The 10,114-nt window shown below is 33.4% G+C and overlaps 2 protein-coding genes across 3 annotated transcripts; one reads left to right on the plus strand and one right to left on the minus strand.

Moving 5' to 3' along the window:
* Positions 1-3,716, plus strand: LOC145047205 (phosphatidylinositol/phosphatidylcholine transfer protein SFH8-like). Its single transcript, XM_078995435.1, has 14 exons — positions 1-126; positions 216-330; positions 794-1,106; positions 1,173-1,272; positions 1,364-1,630; positions 1,711-1,788; positions 1,882-1,983; positions 2,070-2,119; positions 2,214-2,316; positions 2,399-2,497; positions 2,577-2,690; positions 2,762-3,310; positions 3,397-3,471; positions 3,555-3,716. The coding sequence occupies exons 2-14, from the start codon at positions 297-299 to the stop codon at positions 3,576-3,578; spliced, it is 1,908 nt and encodes a 635-aa protein (XP_078851561.1). The 5' UTR covers positions 1-126; positions 216-296; the 3' UTR covers positions 3,579-3,716.
* A 146-nt stretch (positions 3,717-3,862) lies between these two features.
* LOC145047206 (phosphatidylinositol/phosphatidylcholine transfer protein SFH12-like) lies at positions 3,863-7,405 on the minus strand. 2 transcript variants are annotated; one of them, XM_078995437.1, is made up of 14 exons: positions 7,057-7,405; positions 6,746-6,766; positions 6,572-6,672; positions 6,207-6,468; positions 6,038-6,137; positions 5,612-5,878; positions 5,455-5,532; positions 5,256-5,357; positions 5,129-5,178; positions 4,942-5,041; positions 4,789-4,863; positions 4,645-4,704; positions 4,142-4,552; positions 3,863-4,067 (listed from the first exon to the last, which is right to left on the minus strand). In XM_078995437.1, exons 3-14 carry the CDS (start codon positions 6,660-6,662, stop codon positions 3,957-3,959), a joined length of 1,707 nt encoding a protein of 568 aa, XP_078851563.1. In that variant the 5' UTR covers positions 6,663-6,672; positions 6,746-6,766; positions 7,057-7,405; the 3' UTR covers positions 3,863-3,956. The 2 variants fall into 2 exon arrangements, with proteins under 2 accessions (XP_078851563.1, XP_078851562.1); XM_078995436.1 differs by lacking the exon at positions 7,057-7,405 and having other exon boundaries at positions 6,746-7,047.
* Between the last annotated feature and the right edge of the window lie 2,709 nt (positions 7,406-10,114).

The following is a 10,114-nucleotide window of genomic DNA, read 5'->3' on the forward strand; positions in this document are numbered from 1 at the left end:
CCTCATCGACATCTTTGTGTTTGCCGATATTTCGTTTTACATAATTTATTTTAATTTTATTTCTTACAAAATATTTTGATCGTCACCGGCCGATTGTGATTACGCCGTTGGATCCATCCCGCGAAGGTAAAAATATAGTTTCTTAAAGATCAATTAATGAACTACAACTGTTTCTACATATCAATTCAGCTTAGAATTTTCTAATTTTGATGTAGGTTTTGTGGTGTGATTTCGCGGTTGATCTTGAAAGCGGGAGTATTCTGAGGTGTTAGTGATTTGTTGATAATTGTGAATCGATGTCTGGACCACTCGATCGATTTGCAAGGCCTTGTAAGTGTTTACTTTTCCTTTTTTCTTGATGCCGATGAGGAAATTAGGGTTTCGGTAGAGTTAGATTACAATTTTTGTGGATACTACCGGAATTACCGTGTAATTACGTGTTTTATATAATCTCTAAGCTCATGTCGTTGATTAATTATGTTTTAATTGGCCACACGGGGTTCAGGGTGCCGTTTGGAGTTTTGTATGATCTGCTTTTAATTTTATGTGATGATGTAGATCAATGTTTTAAGCTAGGGTTTTTGTTTTCTAATTATCATCATTCCTCCTATTCTTTTTGGGGATCTTTAACATTAACTTTTGTTTCTGCTATTTGGAACCTCATTTATACTATCTGAGTTATGTAAGAGGATATTAATGATATCTGTATAGGTAATTGCTACTGTTATAAGATTTGTCATTAAGGTGTTGAAAACACATGTTCTCAACTTCTCATGTATCTGCTATTTCACAGGCTTTGAGGGGTCTTCAGGCAATGATGAGAGATCAGAGAGAAGAGAAAGAAAGTCTGATTTTGAAAATTCAGAGGATGAAAGGAGGACAAGAATTGGCTCACTGAAAAAGAAAGCACTAAATGCATCAACCAAGTTCAAACATTCTCTCAAGAAAAGGGGGAGTAGAAGAAAAAGTGATGGACGAGTCAGCTCTGTCTCAATTGAAGATATTCGAGATGCTGAGGAGCTAAGAGCTGTTGATAAATTCAGACAATCACTCCTTTTGGATGAATTGCTGCCAGAAAAACATGATGATTATCATATGATGTTGAGGTACTATTTCTGTTTGACCTTAAAACATCTAAAAGAATGAAAGATTGATTTTTTTATTTTCTTTAGGTTTCTGAAAGCAAGGAAGTTTGATATTGAAAAGGCAAAGCAAATGTGGGCTGATATGATACACTGGAGAAAGGATTTCGGTGTTGATACGATTATCGAGGTGATTAAATTCCAAAACATGATACGGTGTCATCATCTTTCTCTTTCATCTAGCATTAAAAACTGATATCTCTTTTCTTTTTCTATATCAGGAATTCGAATTTCAAGAGTTGACTGAAGTTCTGAAGTACTACCCCCATGGTAACCATGGAGTTGACAAAGAAGGAAGACCTATTTACATTGAAAGATTAGGGAAAGTTGATCCCAACAAACTCATGCAAGTTACAACCATGGATCGATACATAAAATATCATGTTCGTGAATTCGAAAAAAGCTTTGCTTTTAAATTTCCCGCATGTTCAATTGCTGCAAAAAGACACATAGACTCAAGCACAACCATTTTGGATGTTCAAGGCGTGGTATGTTCTTCTTCCCCTTTGTTCACACTTTACATAATCTTTTTCAATATATTTTTATTTTCATTTTTGAATACTTTCAGGGGCTCAAGAATTTCACTAAAGGTGCCCGTGAACTCATTCAGCGTCTACAAAAAATTGATGGCGACAATTATCCTGAAGTAAGTAAGATTAGTTTGCTTCATTAATGTAATGATTTTTCTTTTAGCAATAATCTTTAGTTAACTTTTTTGGCACTATATATTTGTTAACAGACACTTCATCAAATGTATATAATCAATGCTGGCCCTGGTTTTAGACTGCTGTGGAGTACTGTAAAGTCATTTCTAGATCCCAAAACAACTTCAAAGATTCACGTACGCTTCAATCTTTTCATATATCTTTTTTCATTTTAAATAAAAATCACAAGTTTAGTATACAATATAAAATTTCTTCTGTTTAGGTTCTGGGATGCAAGTACCAGAATAAACTACTTGAGATAATAGATGCCAGGTAATGTTCTCATCAATGTAATTTACTAATTATGTTTTTTTGGTTCTTATTTATAAGTTTAATATTTCCTAATACTTGAAACAATAATTTACAGTGAATTGCCGGACTTCTTAGGTGGCACATGTACACAATGTTTAGATAAAGGGGGTTGTCTTTTATCTGATAAAGGACCATGGAATAATCCTGAAATCTTGAAGGTTAAGCTCAAAACCACTTGTAATATTTTCTTATATGTTTTTATTTAAACTAAATCAGCTGTTGTGGGACTTTTTTCAACAGTTGGCTCTTAATAGTGAAGCAAGGCGTGCAAGACAGGTGGTTAAAGTTTTAAACAGTGAAGGAAAGATTGTCGCATATGCTAAGCCTCAGCTTCATGCGGTAGGAACAACTAAATAACAAACTTTTTTTTAAAAAAAAAATATTTTTTTTTCTCATTATTTATTTATTTGTTGAGCAGCTTAGAAGCAGTGATACATCGACTGCTGAGTCAGGATCCGAAGCTGAAGATATTGCATCTCCGAAAGCAATGAGGAGTTATTCACATCTTAGGTTGACTCCTGTTCGTGAAGAAGTAAGTGTTTACTGTTTTTTTTTTTTTTTTTTTTTATATTATTTAAAAGTTATATTTTGTGTTGTGTATAGGCGAAGACAATTGGGGGTACAAGTTATGCGGGCCCGTTTTCTGGATACGATGAGTATGTTCCCATGGTGGATAAAGCTGTTGATTCTGGATGGAGGAAACAACCTTCAGCTCCAAAGCCTTATGATCCCAGAGGTCAAAGTCAAACGCGGACATTGACATTTATTGAAGGTCAAAAGGGAGTGGAAAAAGCTAACGGAATGTGGGTGATGCTTGTGGCATTCTTGATGACTGTTTTTAGTGTTTTGAATACGGTGTTGAAGCGTGTGACTAAGAAGCTTCCTGACACGCGATCTGAGGATGTTAAAAGGGCTGAGGAATTCTCGTTTGATGGGCCTGGGAAAGAGGAATTCCGACCGCCATCACCGATTCCGTCTTTTAAAGAAGCGGAGGTTTTCAATTCCGTGTTGAAAAGGTTAGGTGAGCTTGAAGAGAAGGTTGATACATTGAACTCGAAGCCATCCACAATGCCTTATGAGAAAGAGGAATTGCTAAATGCTGCTGTTTGTCGCGTTGATGCTTTAGAAGCGGAACTTATTGCTACCAAAAAGGTAAAACTTTTTTTTCTTTGTACAATATGATTCAAAGTTTAGTATTATATATTCTTGTCATTGTTTTTGTTCTACTTGTTGTGTAGGCTCTGCATGAAGCTTTGTTGAGGCAAGAGGAATTGTTGGCTTACATTGATGGTCAAGAGGAGAAAAAGTTCAGGGTGAGTTTTGTTTTATTGTTGCTATGTTTTGTAGCATATAAGAACGGAAATGTTTATTAATACATTGTTACATGTGTTTGCAGAAGAAGAAACATTCTTGCTGGTGAAAAGTGTGTAAATGTGTATTCCTTTTTCATGTTTTTAATGTATACGAAGATGTTAACAATTTACGCGTTTTGTGCTAACTACCACTTTGAGAGTGCTTTTATATTATTACAGTGTGATGTGGGTTTGGGCTTGTTCAATTTACGGTATACCTATCCTAGGAGGAGCTCAAAACCTTATGGGTAATTTAATAAATAAATAAAACTGTTTTAACTATTAGTTAAATATCCAAAAATAGAAAACAAAACAAATATATCAAAGTTATGAATCAGCAAAAAAAATAAAGCCAAGGTTTATTGATGGAGCAATAGATGGTGTAAAGTTATATCTACAAATGGAGCTTTTTAAAAAAATATCCCCTCATTTTTTTTTCGTTAGTATCATATGTTGTTCTGAAAACAAAAAAACTTCTTCTTCTTCCTCCTCCTTCTCTTCTGCTTGTCTAAAAACGCCACTATTTGTTGTTGTTGAACACGCGACTCATCAAGAGCCTGGATAAATCATACATCTTAATTAACTCATGTTCTAAAACAAAAATCATAAAGTTAAAGATACGTCTACATACTTTATTGGCAGCAGCAAGCTCTGTTTCCAAGGCATCAAGACGATGCAAAGCGGTGTTGAGCAACTCTTGTTTCTCAGGGGACAGCTCAGCCGTTTTGCTGTTGTGGGCAACCACCTTCTCCTCCAGATCCGCTAACCGTTTCATCAAGTTCTGGTATTCAGTCCTTGAAATGGTGGGTTTTTTATTGTCATCGTCTAAAAAACCAGTGGAATACAGAGTGGCATTGGTTAGCTTTCTGGGCATTTCACGAGTCATCCGCATCATTGTCACAATCCCCATAAACAACGTCATCAAGCCTGTAACCACCTGGTTCCCTAGCTTACCACTAGAAGAACTAACCTCCCAATCATCATCCGCCTTTTCCTCTGCAGCTTTACAATCTTTGCTCTCCTTTCCATTCCTTACACAATCCTACAATTCAATTTATTAAACCAAACAACCCTATTTTTTTTTTTTCATTCATTCATTGTTCCCTATGGATTCAAGGGAATATGGTAACTTACTTCTTCTTGAACAGGAGAAAGTTGTGAGGGCCTGATGTGTTCCCTTTGCATAGTAACACCCTATCAAATGAAAGATTGAAGAAATTTATAGTAGAAATAAATAAATAATGAAAAATTAAAAATAAAAAAGATTTAAGAAATTACAAACTGATCCTCAGAACTGGTTTTCTCTTCTATAACTGCATCCTTGGAACACTTGTGTTCGCCATTAGAAACCATCTGAAAATGCTTCGAGATTAATTAATACACAATTCAACAGTAAATGAATCTTATTTTTAATCTGAATATGAATATGACCTTCATGATATCTGGATCTTGCCATGGACCTTTATCGGATCGCATGCAACCGCCTTTATCTTCACAACTGCAACTACCACCCAAAAAATCCGGAAGTTCACTGCCAAAATATATGCATATGAATCAAATCAACACACAATTAATAAAAACAAAACAAATACTTATGAAAATCATTTTGTAAAACTACCTGGCATCAATGATTTCCAGGAGCTTGCTCTGGTATTTGTTTCCCATAACCTACTCAACAATATCACTTACTTGTCATGAGTTAAAAAATAATTAAAATTTTAAAAAATTGGTACAAATCAACTTACATGAATCTTGGCTGTAGTTTTTGGGTCAAGGAAGGATTTGATTGTGTTCCACAGTAGCCTAAAGCCGGACCCCGCGTTAATTATGTACATGCGAGATAGAGTCTATAAGGAACAAGAAAAATAAATAAACACACCAACAATTTTCTTAATTTTATAAAAATATATATACATCAAGAAACTTGTATACCAAAGATTATACCTCGGGATAGTTGTTTCCATCAATGCTCTGGAGACTTTGGATAAGTTCCCTAGCAGCTTTGTTCATGCTTTTTAGTCCCTAATTCATCACCATTGAACTAAATATTTACTATATTTTGCATTGGATTATGTTGTAATATTATAAATAATAAACTTACAACTCCTTGAACATCAAGAATGGTGGTGCTTTGATCGATGTGTCTTTTGGCAGCAATTGAGCAGGCTGGGAACTTATGAGTAAAGGTTCTTTCAAACTCCATTACATGGTATTTTATATAACGTTCCAGTGTTGTGGCTTGTAAAAGCTTTGTAGCATCAACTTGACCAATTCTCTCGATATAAATAGGTCTTCCATCTTTATCAACACCATGATGCCCTTGAGGGTAGTATTCAAGAACATTTTCCTTTTCTTTAAATTCAAAATCCTACACAAAAAATTATACTAAAATTAAAACAAGTTCTCACCAAATGGGTATTTGGCCATTTAAGGTATAACACAGTTTCACATTAAGCTCATTAAGTAAAAAAGAAACACATCCGAAGACACTTATGAAGGGGCAATTCGGTCTTTTTAACAAAAGTACCTCCGTGATGGTATCTGCACCAAAGTCCTTCCTCCATTGGAGCATATCAGCCCACATTTGCTTGGTTTTCTCAATATCGAATTTCCTGGCCTTCAAGAATCTATAGCAACATAGTTAGAAACTTACTTTTTCACATTGAAACATCAAAAAGATTCAAAAATAAGGTAACCTTAACATCATATGGTAATCATCATGGTTTGAAGGTAATAATTCTTCTGCTATCAAAGCTTGACGTAAAGCATCCACTGCCTTTATTTCCTCTGCATCATGAACATCTTCAACAACAACACACATGACTCTACTATTCCTCCTTCCCTTTTTGATGAAGGAAGTTTTAAACCTCTTTGAGGCACTAATGGCCTTATGCTTGAAAGAGTTACGTTTACACTTCTTTTCATCCTCAGGGTTCTCTACCTCAATCTTTTCCATGCCTAATTCATAAAAAAAAACTAAGATTATATTGTGTATTAGGAAAAAAAAAGAGCAACATAAATTAATTTAATATAGAAAAAGGAAGAAGAAAAGGAAGCATACTTGACCGATTTGGGTGGTGAAGAGGTCCGTGTATATGGTTACTCAAGATTGCATTTTGTAAGTTTGATTGTGGTGCCGAATTTAGGGCCATTATCAAATGCCTTCACATTTTAGAAATTATATGTTAAAAGTATATAAAGTGGCAAAATGAAAAAGAAATCTGGAGGTTCATACCAGCGCTTTTACATATGTGTGCTGCAAAATCCATGAACAAACAAAAGATTATATTACGTTAGTGTTTACAATCATCATAAGCCATAATTGAGTTTAAAATCATGACATGCATTTCATATAAATGATTCAAGATTCGTTGAAGATTTGGTCGATATATTGATATCTGATGGTTTATTGATTAGAACAATAAACCAGACTCATGAATTTGCATTTTCACAAACAGATGGTGTGCATACCCTAAAAGGGTATGAACATTTAAGGTAAAACCAATGAAATGAAACAGATAATATGGAGGAGGAAGAAGGAATTACCAGCGACAAAAAAAAATAGCAGGACCTTTTGGACAGGAGAATGGGAGGGTGTTTTAAAATTGCGTCATTTCGTCCGCCAACAAAAAAAATCTCTGATTTTCGAAAACCACCCATTATAAATTCAGAGAGATTGTGCTGTTTTGGGGGAATTGCACATCGATTTGACCAGGTCCTCGTCAATTCCCATTACCCTTTTCTCTCTCTCCATCTTACGTTTGACGCATACACACATATATATAGTGATTTCTACGTAGAGATGGAGAGAAGTCGTTAATGGCAGGAAGTATGGCGAGGGTGATAGACCACGCAGCTAGCCAACAGAGCTGAAAGTGAAACCTTCCGTATCTTAACTAACTTACCAGCTTTCTCAGGCACCTGGTGTTCTATTATATGACTTTTGTATTTTATGCTAAAAATTTGTGGGGATAATGAAAGTTTGAAAAATGTACAAAAGACCATTATCATTTTTTTAATACATAAAATACCATTTTACCGGCTATCGTAGATTATCCGATTTCGAAATATTCAAAAAATATTAGTGTTGTTTTTTTTAGTACAAAAAATATCATTAATGTTACTATTTGTACACAAAATACCAACAAAGTACACATGTGTTGAAATAAAATATTATGGTATCCAGACACTTCAGGTACATAGAAAAATGACTTAAAAGCGTAACGAATTTTCAAAAATATTCAAAAAATATCACACTTTTTGTTAACTGCGTTGTTGTCGGATTATGTAGAACACAATCATCGGAGATCATGAATCATCATATCAGTTCACAACAATTGTGCAAATCTCTTTCATGCCTTCACTCGATCGTTCTTATGGTAACAAGAGAAGTATGTGGGTAATAACCTTAGGTAAACAATCTTGCTTCCCGATCACATTTATACCTCAAACCTAAAACACACACACACACACACACACACACACACACACACACATATATATATATATATATATATATATATATATATCAAGGTTAGCCGTTCATTAGTGTTGCGACACAAGAGAGACACAAAGGAGAAACGAGTGTGACGTTATGTCATGAGAATTCCTAAATATGGATTTAGATACAAACTGATCGAGTGATCGAATGAAAAAGAGTACACAACTGGTGTGAACTGGTACGACAGTAACTAATCCGGAAATAACGAAGTTAACAAAATGTGATTTGAAAAAACAACAATGGTTTTTTTTTTGGACATTTTGGAAATTTCAATGGTATTTTTTGTACTAAAATATGTACTTCGTTGGTATTTTGTGTACAATTGATATACTTCAAAGGTATTTTTTATACTAAAAAATAATGATATTTTTTGAACATTTTGGATACTTTGTTACCTTTTTAAGTTATTTTTCCGTTTACCTGAGGTAACCGGTTACCATAAGGTTTTATTTGAACATATGTGTATTTCGTTGGTATTTTATGTATAAAAAATATACTTTATTGGATTTTTGTAGGGAAATTGTCAGAAAAGTCTAAAGAAATGACATATTATCGTGCTTTTACAAATAATCGAGACTTTATGTTAAAAAAAATCTAGGAACTAAAGTGTAACGTTCCTAAAAATATTGGAACTTTTCTGACAATTTTCCTATTTTGTATACTAAAAAAAAAGATAATTGTTTTTTTATATATTTTTGAAACTTCGTTACCTTTTTAAGTCATTATCCCAAAAACTGTGCATTGTTATATGAAATTACAAGAGTTTTGGACGTGTTTTTGGAAATAATATTTATCAGTATAATTTTAAAAATATTTATCAAAATAGGTGTAGTTTTAAAATTTTAAATTTTTTTTGTATATTTTCAGTTTTTTAATCATTTTGTTGTTTTTTAGTAGGTTTTTTTTCCCTTTCTTTTTAACTTTTTGCTATAAAAAAGATGTTTTTTTTATATACATCAAACAATAAAAGAAAAAAATTGTCACTACAAAAAAAATGCCAATTAGTGGCATACAAAAAATGCCACTGAAACCACCAAAAAGTGTCATTAAAGGCTTCTAAGAGAATCAGCGGCACACATAATAAGTGTCACTAGAAACGCTCCCACTAAAGACCTTTAGTGACACTAATTGGCATTTTTTTTTGTAGTAAGAGCAACATGGCATCTAAATGATCTCTTTATATGAATGAGCTTCATCAACTATCACATATTGTATACATAAAACCTAATATATAGTATGATAAATACATATCAGAAACCGCTCAATGCAATCAAATATAACTTACAAATTTACATGAGGTTTGATAAGAATTGTAGGAACTAGTTATGAAATGATAAGTTGACAAAACTTAGTAGAATGAGCCAGTTACCAGATAGAAATTTGATTCCCAGATAACCATGCTCTTAGTTGATCTTATGCCAAGGCCTACATAGAGTTCTTTCCAGCAAGCGAAACGCCAGTTTACCTTGCCTACATATACCACAAAAACTTTTGATAATTAAAAAAAAAAAAGATGTCATAATTTGTATTACTTTTCAATTCAAATCTATGTTTAGTTGATGAAGATGATTCGTACGTGAATTCTATGAAAAGTGAAATACGAGCCCCAACAACTGAGACCCTCCATCAGGTTTAGTGATGAACTATAGATAATGATAATGATTCTGAATTTTCTAATAAGAAAAGGAAGCAATTTCCAATTAGTAAGAAATGAAAGAGTCAAAGAGATGTAGAAAAAGGTAGACCTAGTTTCTTATTACATATTACAATGTCACTCTTGCAAAGGTGCATTGATTCAAGCTGATATTAGATTAAGCTGAAATACTAAAAATACAGTACACAGAGGAAGAAGATGGAGAGGATGGAAGGAACAAATGTAAAAGGAAAAAACTTGGGAGTTGTATTAATATTAATAGTTAATGACTACAACTATAAATAAAAAACATAAAGCAAGGTAAAAGGGCAATTGAAATAATAAAACTGGAAACTGAAAAGAAAAGGCAATTAACCTTCTAGAATGTTTGTGCAGATCCTAGTGAAGAAATAGAAATTTGAGATTTTTTTCTTTTGATAGACCTGTATTAATAGAATTAATTGCATTAG

The sequence above is a fragment of the Lactuca saligna genome, chromosome 5 (genome assembly GCF_052625555.1).
Source record: "Lactuca saligna cultivar CGN05327 chromosome 5, ASM5262555v1, whole genome shotgun sequence".
NCBI lineage: Eukaryota > Viridiplantae > Streptophyta > Magnoliopsida > Asterales > Asteraceae > Lactuca > Lactuca saligna.